General features: G+C 46.2%; 1 protein-coding gene across 1 annotated transcript in view; it reads right to left on the reverse strand.

The window, feature by feature from the left end:
- Positions 1-1614: 1614 nt before the first annotated feature.
- Positions 1615-20746, reverse strand: part of mmp16a (matrix metallopeptidase 16a (membrane-inserted)) — a 53716-nt gene continuing 34584 nt past the window's right edge. Inside the window, exons 6-10 of the mRNA XM_079181592.1 lie at positions 18769-18986; positions 12125-12263; positions 8601-8751; positions 7995-8110; positions 1615-3714 (exon numbers count right to left, since the gene is read on the reverse strand). Coding sequence (XP_079037718.1) covers positions 3371-3714; positions 7995-8110; positions 8601-8751; positions 12125-12263; positions 18769-18986 — 968 coding nt within the window. The 3' untranslated portion in view covers positions 1615-3370. The remainder of the gene's footprint in view (positions 3715-7994; positions 8111-8600; positions 8752-12124; positions 12264-18768; positions 18987-20746) is intronic.

Raw genomic sequence — 20746 nt, forward strand, 5'->3', positions numbered from 1 at the left:
GAAAGAGATTGACTCATGGAAGCCAGCCAGCCAGAGTCCGAGGCATCGATGCAACATTGGGTTTGTACACAAACGTATTACTTCTCTAACACCCACACTGCACTTTGCTCAGGGCACACTTATGGCACACATGTAGACAAACAGAAGTAAAACAAAGAGTGCTGACTGACTCTCTCTTTTGTTTTTACCATTAAACTGCTTGTATTACTGCTACAGGGTTGGTACATATATTCTACACACACACAAATAGGCGCGTGGACACACTCTGTGTTTACAGAAATGGAGCGAGAATAGACAATGAGTAAGAGCCTCGAGGAAAAAGCACCGATCTAAACATAGCCGGGCATATAATGCCTTTGTCCAAAAGCAGAGAGGCAATTTCACCACTGAACAGTCCTGTGATGAGAACCGATGAAGTGTTATCCCTAAGAGTGTAATTTCATCACACACACACACACACACACACACACACACACACACACACACAGATTTAGAAACCGCAGTCAGTAAACTTGCTTGACCTCACCTTCTTTGTTGTAAGTAAACTGTATGTCAAATGTGTCCCAGCAAAGCTAGAATAAACAGTAGCGGGCCGTAGACGGCTCCAGTTTCACATTCAATCTGCAGTAAAAAATATACAGCCGCACACAAATGGACTGCTGAGCTCTCAGGCCCAGATCAACACAGTTATTGCTGAATCACTTTTTTATTTCCTGCTGCTTTATTTCTGGAGTTCAGAGTTCACCGTAGTTCGAGCCAATATCCCTGTGCACCGCAGGTCGGCCTTTGTCTGCACTACACTGGTACCAGACATTTTTCAAGTTGCTTAAAATCCAACTGAAATCACATTTAGTCGAATATCAGTCTGCTGGGGAGGAGGTGTCGGTGTCTGTTTGAGCTCCTGCAGGGGGCCGAAGACACAAAGTAGACAAAGCTTGTGAAAGAAACAATAGAGCTCGTTAGTCCGAGTGTTACAAGTGTAATAAGAACTAGCAGCATCCATAGGATGGCAACGTCAGCCTGTTGGACTGTTCAGTACTTTCCAAACTGAAATATCGCAACTGTTGGATGTTTGCCATCAGATTTTGTACAGCTATCCACGGCGCCCAGACAATAAATGCTAATAACTTTAACTCCAGAGGAATCATCAGGTAAACTTTAAATGAGTTCAAGACTTCCCACCAGTCTCAGCTTTACTGTATTTAGTGCTAATTAGCATGTTAGCATGCTGAATTAAGATGGCGAACATGGTAAACATTACACCTGCTGAACATGGTCTGCATCGTCATTGTGAGCGTGTTAGCGTGCTGGTGTTAGCATCTAGCTTAAAGCACCGCTGCACATCAGTACAGCATCACAATGCTGTGCACTAACATAAGATAATTGCTTTTTTTCAAAATTATTTTGTGGTGTCATGGATCTTCAATAAATACAAATCCTCTTTGTTTTGGGAAGTGGTTGGTCCACATGAGTGCTCGACAGGAACGCTGGGTGTTCAAGTTCCCCTCTTCTCTCCAAGTTTCAAACCAAATCAATACCACACTGAACACACACACACACACACACACACACACACTCTACATACAAGTGAAAAGATGAGCAGAGAGGTCGGAGGCAGCTCTTAATCATATATTGATCAATTTATTCATTCTGTCAGGACACGTTTCCCCGTTGTCCCAAAGTCTTACACAAAGAAGTCATTGTGAGATGTCCAATTTGTTTTGACCAGAAAACAGGAAAGAAAGAAAAGAACCCGGTGTGTGTGATCATGAAAACAGACACACACATTCAAAGACCGCTCGCTGTCACAGCGTGGGACGCGACATGTTCGCTGAATCCAATATGATTTGCCAATTACCCATCAGATCCTCCCACAATGTACCACTTACATCTTTTAAAGGTTTTTCCTGTATTCAATTGTACCTGGAGGTAAGGGGGGGAGGGGGAGGGGGAGAGGGGGAGGGGAGTACACTTAAAAATAAATGCAAACAGTATTTTCAAGAGGAAACCTCCTCCTCAGCTTTTGAGGGGTTCCAAAGCCGCGTTGAGCAGAACCGGTTGGATGTACAGTAAACGCTTGCATGCACGTTGACACAGGCACTGATCTTTGACTCGGCGTCTCACTTCGTGGGTCCTCAAGTCAGGAGACGAGAGCATTCTGGGAACCGTGAGCTCTCTCAAAACAAGGCAGTCAACAGGATTCTTTTTTTAAGAAATGGTCTGTCCATTCACAAACAACCATTCAGAATGACCATGTCGGATGCACACTGAGGGGAATATGGGCTGAGGACACAAAGAATAACATCAGCAAAATCCAATACCGAGCGCTCGAGCTCATAATTAGCCTGATTTCTGTTGTATGGAAATGATAAAAGTAACAGTAACAAAATATCTTAACACACAAAAATAGTGGCTTTGCTCCAGAACCTTCCTACATCTTTACATTACTCTCAATACAGGCTGACCCGACTGTGTGTTCTGTCCAGAATGGCTCAGCAAGCCAGTGCTGAGAACTCTGGGTAATAAAAACCATGAAATACCAATTACAAACAACAAAAAAAAGACAAAAGCGGTATACAAATTAAAAAAAAATGATGAAAAAAAAGTCCAAGAACAAGCAAAAACCAAGCACAAGTAGTATGATCTATAATTAAGGCGAGTTAAAATATTGCAGAATAATTTGGCCGCTGTGTCTCAGACAGTCAGAGCTCCCTGACTCTTAATCGCTGCAAGGATCCAGAGAGGAGGGAGGAAAGGATGAACAACAAAAAGATGTAATCCTCTTTGGAGAGAAATTGATTTTATTTGGTTTCGTTTGGTCTCTTCCTCAGGAGCGTGTTAAAGGGAACGGCGAGGACCTCCTGACTCAAAAGACTGAAAAGAAAATGATTCAAATTTTAAAAAAAAGAAAAGAAAAACTACAGAAAAGGGATTGAAGATCATGTGATTAACTCGTGTTCAGTATGAAGCGAGGGGGCACCGAGAAAATATAAAAGTGTTGTTTCATCAACAACCTGATATGACGGATGACGATGCGGTTGCCCTGTGGAAAGAGTGAGCGTCCCCCGTGTGAGTCCTCCTGATTAAGAGCAGTCTGGCGAAAGAAATAAAAGAGGAATGGGGACAGGAAGTCAAGTTTCTGAGATACAAAGTGATACCGACCCTCCTGTTTTCTACTGGGACTGACCCCCCACACACTGTCCCTCTGCTCCCCCGTTTGTTAAAAAGGCTGAGGAGTTAGCGGAGTCAACTTTAGGTCCCGGGGCCACCTTGCGTGCGAGGGGCCGCTCGACAGGTTCTGAGGGTCAGATCACCCAAAAGGAGGACGCGTGGCGTTGTCCAAAGTCCACCGTCCTCCTCCGTGAAGGTTCTAGACCCACTCCTGCATGGAGCGTTTGCAGTACAGTATGTGGCGCGGCGTGCCCTTCCTCTTGAACTGCACCACGGTGTAGACCAGCACCAGCAGGCACAGCGCCAGCACGCACGGGATGACGATGGCGATGGCCTTCACCGTGTTCGCCTCGTTGTCCAGCTCGATCACCACGTCCGAGTCGCCGTCGTCGTCGTCGTCGGCCGGCGGCCGGGCGGGGTCGACGGGCGTCAGGTCGCAGCCCATGAAGTCCTTGAGGATGGAGCGCGGGTAACCCGGCTCCACGCGCAGGAACTGGTTGTTGAACTTCCAGTACTCCTTACCCTTGTAGAAGTAGGTGAAACCTGAGAAGAAAACAGAAACTCTTCTTCAGTAACAGTCAGTAGATGTTTCTGTTCTTCAGTAACAGTCAGTAGATGTTTCTATTCTTCAGTAACAGTCAGTAGATGTTTCTGTTCTTCAGTAACAGTCAGTAGATGTTTCTGTTCTTCAGTAACAGTCAGTAGATGTTTCTATTCTTCAGTAACAGTCAGTAGATGTTTCTATTCTTCAGTAACAGTCAGTAGATGTTTCTATTCTTCAGTAACAGTCAGTAGATGTTTCTGTTCTTCAGTAACAGTCAGTAGATGTTTCTATTCTTCAGTAACAGTCAGTAGATGTTTCTATTCTTCAGTAACAGTCAGTAGATGTTTCTGTTCTTCAGTAACAGTCAGTAGATGTTTCTATTCTTCAGTAACAGTCAGTAGATGTTTCTGTTCTTCAGTAACAGTCAGTAGATGTTTCTATTCTTCAGTAACAGTCAGTAGATGTTTCTGTTCTTCAGTAACAGTCAGTAGATGTTTCTATTCTTCAGTAACAGTCAGTAGATGTTTCTATTCTTCAGTAACAGTCAGTAGATGTTTCTGTTCTTCAGTAACAGTCAGTAGATGTTTCTATTCTTCAGTAACAGTCAGTAGATGTTTCTGTTCTTCAGTAACAGTCAGTAGATGTTTCTATTCTTCAGTAACAGTCAGTAGATGTTTCTGTGCACTTTTGTGTGGTTTTGTACAGTAAGCAGGACAAAAATGTACTTCATGTGTCAAAAGTAAAAGTACTTATTATGCAGCAGATCGGCCCTTTTAAGATGTGTTACATTGTTACATTATTTGAATATAATTGCTGATCTCCTGTATATTGTGTTGGGTAGTGTAATCTATGACAACACATCCCACTGCAGAAGACAAACGTGTGTTTTCTGTGTAAAGTCCTGACGTGTAAAAGTACCGAGAGCTGTCAAATAAATGTAGTGAATACGATGTTTCCTTGTAAAAATGTAGCAGGATAGTATAAAATATTAGACAATAGAAGAAGTTGAGCATAGTTCAGCTCACTGTTGATTTAGGGAGAAGGTTTAGTTCCTCGTTAAAATACGGAACAAACTGCCAGAAAAAACAAACAAAAAAGGGCCGATTGAACTGAAACAAAGTGACAATAACCTGCCAGTGAAGCAAGCGCACCTCAAAAACAATCGAGTGTACTGCTCTGCTGTTGAGCTGTTGTCTCCGTTTCAGCTCTATTGTTCAGCGGAGACGTCTCAGACTGTCCCTCGGGACTAATTATATCTGGTCATAAAAGAGTAAACACACCCGACCAGGAGCCCGAACCCCAGAGCTAATATCACACGGCAGCACAACAGATGTCATCTGCTGTGTTGCTTTTCAAATCACAAGAGTCACATTCTGTCTTTACGGGGCTGTGGGGGCAATTGTCCCTTTGTCACAATTCATAAGTCTACTTACACACTGTTCCCCGAGAGGAACACACACCGTCTGTGTTTGTGTGGAGAGCAATGAAAACACATACCGGCAAAACATTTTGACAATGAAAACATTGTAAAAGCTTTAAGGCTTATTTTGAAACTGCTATATGTTTGAAAAAGTTTTCTTTTCTGGGTGGACGCTAAACATCCGCGCCGCCTGCGAGTCGCTGAGAATATATTCGGTGCAGCAGCGAGCGTGACGGCCTGGCTGATGTCTCCAGCTCTCCTCGTCCTCGCCGGCCCCTCAACGCTTTGTTTCTGGAGGTTTATTGTTCGTGCTCACTCTTCCGTGGGACAGCAGAGGAGGAAATGCTCAGACGTAACAGTCTACGGGGTCATGGCGGGTCAAATCAGGAGGTTTTTGTTTATATTTTAGAGTTTCTTTCAACATCATCCATTCATCCATCCATCCATCCATCCATCCATCCATCCATCCATCCATCCATTCATCCATCCATCCAACAGAAGTCATTCATACTCTATTTAAATAAGTTCTGTCAAATATTTTCACAGAATTTTTAAGATTGCATATTTTTTGTTGTTATTTTCACCCCTAAAAAACATCTCAGGGTTCAATATCTTCAGAAACGTGACTCGTGGAGTTATGGAACAGGAACAACTGTGTACAACAAATCCAAACAAGTGAAAAGGCCTCAAGTTCAAATTAAAACATGGAAGGTGTTACGTTACACACAAATTCCCCTCTTTCCATGGTCCTCGGAGCGAGTCCACATCGCTATTTTGGCATTTCAAAAAAGGCAACAAACTTAATCCAGAAGTATGGAAAGGTCCGTATGTGTGTTCACCCCGGAGGACTGATGTCTGGACCAACGTGACAACACTTTCCAGGGGCAAAGAAAAAAACAATGCAATTCTCAAAATTCAGCTAAAATATTTTACAGAATGCATTTTTTTGGTGTTAAATAGAACATAAAGTTCACAAAATCTAAAATAAAAACAAAAACCTCGATCTGAGTTGACACAGAGATTCACATTAGAGAGGACATGATCCGCTAATAAATAATTAGTAGTCATTTTCATCAAATGCATTCTCTGTATCTAAACAATGAATAAATGGTTTTAAGTCCAGAGTCCTCTGATAGCAGCAAACGCATCTTCTATCTGTCTTCATGTTTAGGTGTTTACTGGTGTTTACTGGTGTTTACTGGTGTTTACTGGTGTTAACTGGTGTTTACTGGTGTTTACTGGTGTTTACTGGTGTTTACTGGTGGCCGGCAGACTGAGTGCTCTTACAACGAACATCTTACAATGAATCCATGAGCAGCAGGGAATCACTGACTGGCTTCCAGTTTAGCTCAGCCAAACAATTAGCTTAGCATAAAGATTTGGAGCTCACTGTTCACCCCTTCACCCCTTCACCCCTTCACCCCTTCAACCCTTCACCCGGTCTCTGTGCTGAAGCCTGATTCCACAATATGTCAAAACGGTTTAATTTGACTCTGCACCGGTCTTCCTTTCATGAAGACCAGGTACAGTCTGAGCAACGTGTGGTTGTGTAGGCAATGAAACACCAGTCTACACACACACACACACACACACACACACACACACACACACACACACACACACACACACACACACACACACACACACACACACTCCACCAAACTCTCATTTAGAGTTCAGCTGAGTATTGTGATTAGCTGGAAAAAAAACCCTGTAATTGGATTTTCTTTCTTTCCAATCTGGCAGCAGCTTCTGCCTCACTTTTCTCCTGCATTGAACGCAAGTGAAGTGAAAAAGAAAGTCATTTAGCGACCGACGGATCCCGACGTAGCAACAGATAGACGGGGTTCCTGAGCACCAACACACACTGCTGTGAGGAGTAAGAGAGGGGAGGAGAGGGGGAGGAGAGGGGAGGAGAGGGGAGGCAGCCTGAGCTATTGTGGGTTAGGGCCAGGTCAACATCGCCCCGGGGCCCCTTACTCTGCAACGTGTTGCTCCACACACACACACACACAGACCATCATCATCATCATCATCATCAGCAGCAGCAGACTCAATCACGCCTGGGTATATGGGTCAATGCTATGAGCGTGCCGCTTGACACACTGTCTGCAAACAGCTCGCCCGCCAAACAGACCAGCGGGACTACACGTGATGCACGCAAACACCCATCATGCCGCTGGATATATCGCTCCACCCTTCACGCTCCGATCGATGCCCGCTCCACCTCGCCCGTGCTACGGATCTGGCAGCTGATCCGCAGGAACAGATGGCCGGAGCATTCGGCGCCACCTGCCCCGCTTTTTCCGAACCCGGGCCGCCGCCAAGACCGGGCCCCAAAAAACCCACCTGGTATTATGCATCCAATGAGAAAAGCTGTTCCCCCTCTTCACACCATCTGACTGGCCTATGGGTGAGCTCTTTGAGAGCTTTAAATCATCCCGCCCTCACCCCCCAACCCTTGGCGACGGCCGACTGGCTTAAACCGGAACGAGCGCCCAGCGGTGGTCTTGTTCCTTTCTGCTTTCCACAATCCTGCTCCAACTGGGTCTCATGGCACCCTGAGCAGGGTGGACTCTGTGACATTCTGCTGGGGAAACAATTCAGAACTGACCTCTTTTAATCTTCGTTTGCTGTCCACGAACACTGTCCGCCTGTTTCCCTTGATATCGCATGCGTGGCGTGTATGGAAGCGTGCCGCCCGCCGAGACTCGATATAATAACTGGGGCAAATTTCAATCAATGCAAACCCCGGTTTACCTCCCGCACGGCGCGCGCCAGTGAAATCAATGCTGGCCGGCACGCGGTAGAAGCTCTGTTATTGCCAAAAGCGGAATATCGGGCAGGAACAACTCGTACCGTTGGCTTTGTCGACGAAGGCCCCCTGTGGCGAATCAGGCACACCTCTCCACACTGTGACCGGCTTGGGATAGCCGGGGTCCATGGTCCTCATCTCCTCGTTGTAACGCCAGTACCTGAACCGGGACAAAGGATGAGCCGAAGGAAGACAAAGCACAAAGCGATGGTATTTCGTCTCAGACACCTGGACTTTGGGTATTGGCTGATACCGAGTACTGATCCGGTACCGGTGTTTACTTACTAAGCTGTACGGTGACTGGAAACTAAATGTTACAAATAAAACACATAGATACACATTTATTGAATTGTTAAAACTCCAGTGTATTATGTGTATAGTATGTACAAATAGAACATCATTTAATAGATCGGACACAATGTAACCGTTTCAGTATCGCCCCGACATCCTCTATCAGTAACGCTGCAGCTCTACTTTAGCACCACGTCAGACCGTTCGTTTTTTAATCTGTCTCTTGCCCCCAACCTTAAGGAAGTGTAATACAAAAAGTGTCAATCATACATGTCGCCCAGACATAGATGACCTCCATGAGCGACTGTCTTTTCTTTGGACTTCCAGCTGCTATATTTCTGAACTCTTGAAGCACCCACCTGTCCCCTTTGAAGAAGTAGGTCTTGGCCACGTCCTCCCACCACACCGCGGTCTCGATGCTCTGGGCCGGCATGCCGTAGCCGAACTGGGCGATGTCCTTGGGGTATCCGGACTGCAACACCGTGTCCTTAAACACCCAGAACTGTTTGCCTGCACATCAAGAGAGAGAGAGAGAGAGAGAGAGAGAGAGAGAGAGAGAGAGAGAGAGAGAGAGAGAGAGAGAGAGAGAGAGAGAGAGAAACAAATTAGGGGGAGACGGACAAGTAACAGCTGGGATTACCCTGCAGGAGGAGCAGCAGACGAGAAGGGCAGATTCACAAGGACAGATAGAAGCCTTGTAACAAATGGCAGGCAATAACCTGCTGTCTTGTATTACTGTATTTGATGTTGATGTTTCCCTAATTTAAAGCGGGACACAGACACGGTGACACGTCCTCCTTGCCCTCGCTTCGAGGTACTTTGCAGCGCCAGCAAACGGACTTGGCAGAGAAAAAGAAACAGCAACGACTGGCGGGCAAATTGGCACCTAAAGGAGTCACATTAAAACCTTTCTTTAAAAGTTTCCAAGCCCAACGGAGCCAAACAAATACCTGCACTTTAGGATACTTTTGAAAGGACTGTAATGCTGTTGTAAAAAACGTATAAAACATGTAATATGTTTTCTCTTTGAACCCTTTACTCTCATGAAGTAGTGAGGGCTAAAAAAGCATGTTTTTGACCCCAGTGTGACCACAGGAAGTGCCTTTCTTCGTCACTGGTGGAGGTGTGGGTGTACCCGGAGGAAGTGGGTGGGTGGGTGGAAGAGCAGCGTGTCGCAAGAGAGTGGAACAAAAGAAAGAGGTGGAATGACAAGAGGCAGAGAGGGGAAGAACTAGGTCAAATATTATGGCCGTTCATTGTTTGCCAAATCATGTCACACACAGTTTTTATATTGATTCTTCTTTTATCGTACCTCTTTTAAACAATGACATTTGTGTCACGAGTAAGGTTTAATATTACACGTTCCTCTGCTTGAACGGTCCATAAACCTGAAGGATCATGAGGGACTTTTGCAAGGTCGGCTTTAAGACGACCCGGGCAATTTTCTCCAACAAATACAGGAAGTGGGTGTGAAATAAAGCAGGCGTGACCCCTCAACCCGTCCACTTGTTTGGTAAAGGCTGCACATCTGACATCTGGCCTCCGAGAAGCGTTCCCACTATACGGCCGAGGTGAAGGAGGGAGACGTAGGGAGGGAGGGAAGGAGCTAGGACCCAGCACTGGCTGCATGCTAAGTGGGAAGAGGAGACCTGTAGTGGCCTCTTCTATGGAAAGGAAATTCCTGTCATTTCACCTCTTTCTCTTCCAGCGCTCCACTCACTCTGGGTCACACTTCCTCTGGCCCTGACACACACACACACACACACACACACACACACACACCACACCCTGAGATTAATAGAGTCTTCCATTCCCAAAGAGTTCAACTTGATTCACAAAAAAAAAGAAACTCCCTTCTCGGTCTACCCTACATTTAATAGGATTCTCTTTTCTTTTTTTGTATTAAAAAATAAATACATTTGGTGTCAACTTCCATCTCCATCCACATGAGAGTCTGGCTTCTTCTTCAGAGCGGCTTTGATGTCGCGGCGTCTGCTTCAGTGTAGCGACTAATCCGCTGCTCGCCCTCAGCGCTGTATGAAGAGTGTCGTATAGGACGACTTGTTCCAAAAACAGACGCCCTCCTCCTAATGAGGGCCGCACGCCTGCACCATTGTGCATGCGTGCATCATCGTGCACTATTTATACGCACGCATGGCACAACGCCCAACGTGATGCTGAGGAGAAATTTGGTGTATGTGACTTAAATCTTTGTTCTTCATTTGTAAATGTTTTCTTTTGTGATTTCATGATTTCATCCTCTGAAGGTCGGGTTGTGTCACAGCGACGTTGTTTTAAATGCTCATATTTGGCTTTTCTGTGCTGAACTTTTCCTCGTAATGTACACACGCCGATACCGATGTGCACAATAAGCTAATATCGGGCAGACGTATCGGCCCGGCCGGTTCATCGGTCGAGCTTTAATGTAAAAAACAAACAGCTCACAAAAAGCACCAATCAAGCTCTAATTGGAATCCGGCCTCCCGGGAGGGGAATGCATATTGACACGTAGACCGTGTGAGCGCTGCAACAGTATACTTGATTAATTTAATTTCTAACACAACCTCTTACCTTGTTATCATTTAGGGCCAATTGTTATATTTTGACATATACAGCTTTTAAGTGTAATTCTTCCAACGAATCGAGCCGCGCGCTGCAATCGACACGAAGACGTTCGGTCTGATTAGTGAAGCTGACGACGGGCTTAATGCTACGACGAGCTGACGACACGTTCTGGACTCGCAGCGTCTCTGGAGAACGGAGAGAGGCGAACACGGGAGTCAAAATGAAGAACACATGCTGAATCTATTTCTAATGTATGCCGGTCGTGTCTGCTTACTGAGCGGCTCTGTGATGCCTTAACAGCACCGAGCTAATCAGTGCGTCAGCCAGAACTCTGAAGCCTCCATCTGTGCATTTATTCTCGGGGAGCTCGTCAGACGGGCGGCGCTGGACGCTCAGACGACGACCCGGAGTGACGCACGCATTTTGTTCTGACCGACTTTCTTCCTGATGTTTCATTAAAAAAATGGGGACGGACAGAATGAGGCCTGCTGGAAAATCAGCTGTGCGTGTTCAAATGAAGAATAGCAAATTCCCTAAATCCGCGTGCAATCCTGTTGCTACACGGCCCGGGAAAAAAGAGCAGGGCGGAGGATTAAAGCACCCGAAATCAAACGTCCAGAGCTTGTGGTGCACGCGGGACCAGCAGTCTGCATTTCCAGGAATTGTTTGGTGCTGAAAATAGAAACGGGCTGCAGTGGACATTTGTATTTCTATATCTCAGCAGACTTTCGTTGCTTACCTCCGTCTCCTTTCATCAACAGCCTCTCGCTCAGAGTCGGCCTCTCTGGACTGCATGCAAATAGGAGTTTACAGGACGTTTGCCGGTTCTTTTAAGTGGCTTTGCGGCTTTAGACATAATTAGCTCTGAATCTGTGTTTTTGGGTCTAGCTTAGTCTTAGATTTGAATATGTGGACAAAAAAAACAACAGTATTGAAGTTCTTGGGCTCGTGCGGTGACAGTGACTTCCATCAGTTATGCATTCTAATCATGTTTAGCGACAGTAGGAGACTTAAACATATATAACTCCCAGCACCGGTCTTATTAAAAGCACAAACTGATGGATTATAGCGGATTTTCCAACCGGCAAAACATCGCTTTACTCTTCCACAGGTTTGCACTAAATTCCAACGCACAGATACGATCAAAGCCGTTCTTTGAGTGAGCATGATAACATACGGCAGCTATTAAAGATAAAAACCTCTGTTTGCTTTACAGACACACAGAAACACACATGCTGGGTACTAAAAAGACAACGTGACAGCCACGCACGACTCCTGTGGACAATATTTGAACTGCGGTTGAAGCGCGTGAGCTCACCTTTGAAGAAGACGAACTTGCCCTCGCTGTTCTCGTAGACGGCGTCTATCTTGGGCGGGAGGCCTCTCCAGAAAACACTGATGAGCATGGGGTATCCCGGCATCACCGAGTTATCTCTCACCCGCCAAAACCAGTGGTCCTGAAAGAGAACGGAGGGAAAACCAGGTCACGTTAAGAGTCTAGTGACAACAAACATCGACCTACCCTGAACCAAGGAAACAATACGTAACGAGTAACACAGTTGGCGGTAAATTAGAACGTCTGATCGAGGTGAACTGAGCCCGCCCTCCTCGCTTTCCCGCTCTTTTTTACGACAAAAGCACCAATGGCGTCGGCGACCGACTCGAGCTGCTGCCGTGGCGGCTTCACGGTCCACACGTGTGCTCTCTCGGGTTGCCAGGAAAGCCCACGAGAACCGCCGCTACGCACGCAGAACTTGAAGAACATACTGGAAAAACCATCAACTAACGTGGGGCAAAGTGATAGCCGGGAGCTTTATGAGTCTCTGGTTTCCTACGGGGGGGGGGGGGGGGGGGGGTGTGTGTGTGTGTGTGTGTGTGTGTGTAACGTGAGCGCGGCCAAGTGGAAGGTGTGTCTTTTTGATGTTGGATGAAACTTGATGACAGAGGAGGGCCGGAGGGGGGGGGGGGGACCCAGCTGTGAAAGCTATTAGGATGCAGTGAGACGTCCCACCCTTTGGCAATGGACGGACAATTGCGTCCGTCCCCCCCCCCTCCTCCCTCCCCCAACCCCTCGAACGGGCCGAGCGCTCTGGTCCTAAAAAGCCCGACCTCACAGCGAGGGACGCAGAGACGGAGAAGAGACGGAGACGACACATCACCGCGGCCTCATCCACAGTGAAAGCTAAATAAACAGCCCATTCATCAAACACGCTCTCTCTCTCTCTCTCTCTCTCTCTCTCTCTCTCGCTCTCTCTCTCTCTCTCTCTCTCTCTCCGTCTAATCCGATTGGTTCTGTGGGACTCTCCTCGCTCCCTGGACTCCGTTCCTCCTCTTTCTGTTTTATTTCCCCATGTCCCTCCTGCTCGCTCTATACCTGCTGCCCCCCCACAGATTTCAATTGTTCAGCGTTTTGTTCTTCTCAGTTAATTGAAAACAGATCAAACTGTGAAACTGGACCCGTTTTTGAATCCTTTTGACTTCGTAAAAAAGAGAAAATGTTCTTTCTCCCGCTCGTAGAAGATGCCAGCCGGCACTTTTAGCAAAGACGAGAACATCGAGGAGAATCTCAACGATTACAGTCTGAGCGGAGGTTTGGAAATGTTGTGTCTCAAACTGTTCATGTTCTCTGCTTTGAGAGAAAGGCCGGCGCTTTGTCACGCATGCGGAGCCGTGAGGTTGAATCACCGCGCTCTCTATAGGAGGAGAGACGGTGGCTCTGCATCGACCGATGAGTTCTTGTCAGTGTGTGGCAGAGCTTCACCAGCGAGTTCTTGTACTTCGCTTCACTGCACGAGGTTTCTGGCGTGCTACATTGAAACAGATCCGTGCTAATCTCCAGATCTCTTATTGCATGAAATCCTACCAAAGCTCATTTTGAACCTGTTCCATTTGCAGATTTCTTTTACAAGCAAAAACCTTGTAACCTGTAACGACTGTGTTCTAAACATATTTATCCATTTCACACTGATTTCATGTTAAATGTACTCGCACACATACACTGCAGTTCTTCTCATCACCTTTGATTTTAAAAGAACTGAACTCTTATTTATCAGCTTCTCTATTACACTTCATCAGAGCCGACTGAGAGACGAAGAGGACTTCCTCTGACCGAGAGGAATCAGACTTTCACTGGAAGTAGCGTTCAAGAGCAGCGATCAACTGATCACATGATGAATCACATGTTCAGAGAGGAAGAGACAATCACACACCGAGATTTACCCGGCAACTGTTCCATTGTTCATTTCCTAATTTAAAAAATCGTTTAATTTTCTCTGCTAAATACGTGCTAAACTAAAATGTGTAAAAATGTAATTAAAGGAAGAAGTTCTGCTACTGGCAGGTGATAAAACATATAAGAAGGAGAACATGTTTGGAGAAGATGAAAATGCGTTGAAGTCTTGTCAACAATCCCAGTAATCCAGGTCGAGCTCCGGGTGAGCATCTCCTGCTGCCGCCTGTGTGTCTGTGCGAGTGCAGAGGTGAGAAGATGACAGTCGGCGGTGTTAGGACGACGGTGTCGCTGATCTCTTGCTCGGTTAATGTGACGTGCAAACCTTTCTCGGCTTCACTGAGAGCAGAGTGCAGGTGTGAATAATTCAGAGGGTTTCGAAGGATTAGGGTCGAAGCCTTGACTACACACAGCATCCATCAGGAAGTCTTTCACTGAGGAGCTGCAGGAGAGTTGCTGTTGTGTGTTTGCCCGTCTGAACGCTACGTCTGTACAAACAGCAGACTAGAACAACACGTCTCCAAAAACCGCATTAACACCAGTGCAACTGTTGAAACGCAAGAGCAGCGAGGAGCACCGGTTCACCGGTTCACCTTTGCAACCTGCAGCTGACTCTCTCCATCGCTGTTCCTTCTCATACGAGCGGCTTCACAGTTCAAACATGTGGCGAGACGTAATCATCCAATAAATGTCAACAAAGCGGGCCGTTCAATATTCACGCTCGGCCGGATTGTCTCCTGGTTTGCAGCGTTATATTGAGCGTGCGAGGTGTCGTTCCTTCTCTTTGTGTTTCCATTTCTGCCTCAAAATATGAACTTGATACTGTAATAAGCTATTTATTAACTATATTTGATTTTTTTTAAAGCCTTAAAATCAAACTTGCGGCATTAAATGTGGTTCACGTCTTCTTCTGAGACCTCTCAGACGCCGCGCTGCTGCAGGATTCTCCGTCTCCTTCCTCCCGGCTACAGAAAGGAGGAAGACTGCGTTCTCATTAATGGACGCGGGAATCAAAGCTCGTCTCCAACAATCGGCGGCCAAGACGCCGCTCCTGAACCAGCAAGGCGCTCTCCGGCGTCCCAGAATCCCCTGCTCTAAATCCGTCCCCATCGAGGAATGACGGTCTCTCACTGACTGATTATAAATGAGAAAAGCAAGTGCATGTACACATGCATATACATGGTTTCTTTAGTGATTCTGTCTCCAGTGGGGGGGCCATATGGTGTGAGAGTTCACCGAAAGTTGAACCCGAAAGTGCCCGCGGTCATAAAAGCGGTAGCTGTGTAATTTCACAGAGGCATTCACTGGCGACACCGGATCCACGCGGACACACGGACGACCGCCTGAACCCGAAACGACCCTCCGTCAACCGCAGCGGAGAGAAAAATGATCGGCCATAAAACCAGCACCTCGACAAGCGTGACTCCTCACCCGGCCTTTGTAGATTAACGGGCCTCCAGTAAATCAGGCACAGCTCAGCGTTCTCCTCCTGCTCGTCTGCTCGAGCTGCACGCAGGAAACGTAGATCCTGATCTGATGCATTTGTTCTTCTTTTTCTTGATGTAATATTGGACAATCGGAAAGTCCAAAATCTGCAATCTATAACATAAATAATGAACCTTGAAACGGTTTTGGAGGTCGTCTAGACGGGAGAACTCTTCAGAGATGAGTCATGAACGAGGTGTTTGCCTGTAAACATCCAACGGGACCGCGACGCTCTCCCCTTCGCCGTGTTTTATGGTTCCATTATGAATTGTGCTCATATTCTGACATATGGATCTCAATGTTTGGTTCTTGTGGTTCATCATGTTTGACAGCGAGAGCAAAGAGTGATGCATACAAACAGCATGAATGCAGCTTTTGCTTGATAGGAAACGCCGGATCTCTCGTAAAGTCTCCTCTCTAAACCTTCACATTGCTGGACCACCTGTGGGCCTCGGGGAGCTGTGAGACCTGCTGGGATCTCCACGATAATCACTTGGCATTGACTTGACTTTGCTCTTCCAAAAACAATCAAGAGGGGGACGGCGAGAGCAGCCGAGCGGTTCAGGCCAAACGGACGTACACCGTGAAGTAACCAAGAGGACAATCAATCGTATAAATCCCCCCAAAAGAGAGAGGAAATCACAAATGGCAGAAACAAGAGAGATGAAGTCAAATAAAACGGAAACCAGAAGCACGCACAAGCTGTAAATCACTCCCATCCTTCTAACTCGCCTGTAGGCTGATACGTAAACCTCGGCATCCTTTAAAGGGAATATATATCGAGCTCAAACATCTCCAATTAGGATTCCAGCTCAACCGTTTTACAGTCGGGCAGCTTCATCCACCAGGAGGCTGAAAGGCATGAACACGATACCTTCAGTTGGCGTTCCAACTCGCTGAGAACCAAGAAACATGAGAACCGCCTGCTCCTCCCGTGAAACAGCACTGAACAGAGCGGTGATCCCGAGTGGATTTCACATCTGATTCGCTGGCTGAAACGTGGATTATGTTAAAAAAAAAAAAAAAGGCAAGCAAATCATTACTGAGTCGTAATACCGCCGCTGGTGCTAATGATCGGAACGCAGCCGATTCACGACTGAAAATATTTGACTTCAAATTTGACGTCAAATGTTTGTAATTGATTCCAGGACGTGACTGTTTCTCTGGATGTTGGTGTGGAGTGCAACGCGACCTCATTGCCCCTTTGCTCACGAGTTAATCATGTACATTTCATTTACAGTATTAATTGGAACGCTTGGCTGCAGTGAGCAGAAAGTTTGAACAAAGAGGGGGAGCCGTGCTCTTTACCCGAGTGGCCCCTGTGGCCCCTGTGGATCGGACTCCAAACAGACTCATTTGGCACACAAGGACTGAGGACTGTGGGAGTTTTTATTCCGATGAACTAAGCTGCAGTTGTATCCTGTATGAAGAAGTCTATGAACTGTTAATGAGACATTTTAATTGCACTAGAGTATAAGTGCGTAGCAATAACAGATACATTCAGGAACCCAAAATGTTTGTTGTCACATTTAAAACGTAATCGACGTCAAAGTGTTTCATAAGTTAAGACACATTTACAGTAAAGGGCGCTTTAAAAATGCAATAAAAAAAAGCTAGAAAAACAAAAGAAAACGTCAACGGTAAAGCCAAATAACGTGCCTAGAACACTGATTATACTTTGTCTTAAAACCGTCACAATTGCCTGGATTAACAATACGAGTGGATCAGCTGACGCTCTGTGTGTGAGGAAGCCTTCAGGGAAAAGTATTTGATTTTAGTCAACGAGTGTCACGAATTCCCCTTCATATTAGTTTGTTTTCATCCTGTCTGCTTGTTTTATTAACTCTCCTGTCATTTCAGATCCCACCAATCACCTCAGATTCCCCTCACCTGGTCCTCCACACCCACCTCACCTGCAGCCCGTTCCCTCATCAGCCCTCTCTATTTAGCTCCCCTCACTTGCACTTGTTCCCTGCTGCCAGATTGTCTTGTGTGTTAGTGCCAAGTTCTCCAGCGTATCTATATATATTTATATATATATATATATATCTGCCTGTTCAGACCCTGTCTCCCTGTTTTCGACCTTAGATTTTTGCCCCTTATTGGATTTGTTTGCCTGTTCGGACTGACCTCCTGGTTTTGACCCTCTTGGGTTCAAGTATCTGTAATCCTTCCAATGAGAACAGCTTCAACAACGTCAAAGCATCTGAGTAGTTACGGCCCGTTAAAGTAGAGGGATCAGCATGTTCAAATGTCTAAACACACAGACACTAGAGGTGTATTCGGGCTTTGTATCCTTCGCTTGCTGAACTCAGAAGAAGTTTGGCTGATAGTTGAATGTCCTCGTCACTTCGTTAGGCCGGGCTGCTTCTCCGGGACTAATGAGGGATGACAACAGCCACCGCAGGCGCCGTGTGAGAGAGACGGGAGCTGTACTTAGACTATTGTAACAAGCGGACAGTATTTCCACTAAAAAAACAAGAAAGCCAGGCGGAGGAGCTGTGAGCCTAATGTTGGTTAAATACCTTCACAGGTAGCAGCTTTGGTTCCAAGCTGGATTTATTGAAGTTTAAAGTACACGCTCCCCCCCCCCCCCTAGCTCCACAAGCCTTCTTCTTAACCATTGAATACCATCTATTTATAAGAAACACAGTCACACTCACAAAGCATGGGAGGCACTCTGTCTCCTTTCTGTGGAGAACACAGGACATCTTTGTGTTGCCCCGAGGTTTCCCTCTGTTCCTCTGCACATGTTGCCAAGGTCTGGTATTCACAAGCTTAGACCAAGGATGAAGATGCATTAAGGGACATGTGTACCTTCTTCTGTGACACAGGAATCAAAAACCAGCCTGAGTTTGTTGGGAGAAAGGAAAGCTGTGATGCTCTGAGCGTGGCATGGCCCGAAGTAATCCGGAAAGAGCTCCTTTTAGACATAATAGCTGCTTTAATTATGCACTGAAATACACGGGCATAATAGAGGAGAATCCACCATGTTTCAGTTATATGTTACAGCCAGAAGCCTCGTGCAGGCAGCGTGGACTCTCTTCAGTCATGTAGTGTTGCTTTGTGGAAATATGAATCGACCCTTCCAACAAGATCTCACACGGTTGTTTTGGCCCCGTAAAGACTGATTGCTGTGGTTTCACACCGCTAAGAGATCTGCGTTTGGGATAGAAGCGCTCCGGAGCGAAGAAATGACTCTTCAAAACAAACATGTGAAAACGCTCCGGGTTTGTCTCGTCACTAACCTTGAAGACGAACATCTCTCTCCTCAGTATGGCGAGGGTGTTGTAGCCTCCGTCGCAGATGTTGGGTTTGGCGTTGGGGTTGGACGGCCGGTCTCCCGGGGGCAGCCTCGGGGGTCGCGTCTGCCTGTCTGGCTTACGGGGGTCCGACGGAGGGTGGGAGCGGGGAGGGGGCGCCGTCGGCAAAGGCTTGGTGGGCTGGGGAAGCTTATCGGGAGGCCCTGGAGGAAGTGAGAGAGAAAAATGCCTCATTCCTTCATTCATATCACTGCAACACGTACAGACCAGACATTTCCACATCCGACATCTCCGGGGTCAAGTGGTTTAATCTGGACCACAGCTGGTCATTTCCTACAGAACAACAATATACTTCAGACACATTGCAAGGAATGCAGATTAATGCAGATTAATGCAGATTAATGCATGTGAAGGCTGTTACATTCTTCGGTAACTGTTTTCTTTGTTGCTGAGAGTTAGACGAGACGATTGATGCCGCTCTCGTGTCCGTGCGCTAAAGATGAAGCTACAGCTCGCGGTCGGTAAGACAGGAGCCATGCTAGCAGTTTCCCCCTTGTTCTCAGTCTTTATGCTAAGCTAACCAGCTGCTGCCTCTATAGCTTCAGAATTACTTCACAGACAAGAGGAGCGGTGCTGATCTTTTCTTAATCCAACTACTCGTTTAAATGAAGCGAGAGAATATCGAGCAAAGCAGAAAATAAATTCAAGACTGATTCTAAATATATTAATTTCGGGCTCTCCCAATTAGGGACGTTGCTAAAGACTAATTTCCCTGACCTTTAAATGGCCGTTTAAACGAGTCTGAACAGTAAGAAACGACTCACAATTTAATCTAGAAGGTACAACGTGCTGCAGGAGGAGCAGCGTATATCTATATGTAATCTATACGAGTATTTCTGGTGCTGACTAGCGAGAGTTAGCAGCGTTTAATTGACTCGTGGGCTAGTGGTGCACATCCCTAATCCTCATTACATTAGCCCCGTGTAGAGCGGGATACAGTGAGCAGGAAAACCTGTTTATACGGACGAGAGTTATTCGATTTTCAAGGATGTAAACATGCATACAAATTAAGGGTGAACCACTTTCAATATTGTTGTGCCATCGACCGCCAAACGTCGTCTCCGCCAACTTCCATTTTTTCCCTCCCGCAGCGTAAAAAGCACAACGCCAACGGACACGGTGCGGTGTGAAGGGGACGTTTGGCAACAAGGCGTTGAAGGCATAAAGAAAAGAACACATGAGAGACGAGAGGAGAAGAAGGAAAAAACAACATGACATCATGCGAAACACAGTGGGTGGAGTTTAACACCGCCAAGTGTTTTTAGGGATTCAGCTCACCGAAGCACAATATGATATGTTAAGATGAATAAAACAGACATAAAAAGCTTCTGAAATATACTGTAGAGATAAAAATAAAAGTTCCTCCCGAGTGGAGGCAACGGGCCGTGCTCAGCGTCATCGCACATTCATGATTTACATGAGAGAGAGAGGGAGAGAGAGAGGGGGGAGGGCGAGAGACATGCAGGGGGAGAAACAGAGCGAGGGGGGAGGCAGAGCGAGGGGGTTGTGTGGATGAATAATTGAACACATGACGACGCAAGAATAACACACTGTTACTGTGAAAACCAGGATATTAGTGGCCATGTGTTGATTGAACAGATGACTGCATCCCCCCCCATTGAAGAGTATTAATAAGTAATGGTGAACATGGATAAAAAATGACCTTGAAAGCAACTGTAAACATCCAGGAGTTATGAATGAATGATTTAATGTCTTGACAAGTGATTTAAAAGTCAGCGAGTGAAAAAAAGAGGATTTAAAAAAAAAGACCTGAATGAGCTACGAGTCGATCTACGGCGAGCAATTAAGACAAAGAAATGAAGATAAAAACCATCAAATTAGTTGACACACACACGGGCTCGATCGTGGGATTAAGAGGAGAACGCCAGCGCCGCTACACATC

Source organism: Pholis gunnellus (genome assembly GCF_910591455.1).
Source record: "Pholis gunnellus genome assembly, chromosome: 20".
In the NCBI taxonomy this organism is placed as follows: Eukaryota; Metazoa; Chordata; class Actinopteri; order Perciformes; family Pholidae; genus Pholis; species Pholis gunnellus.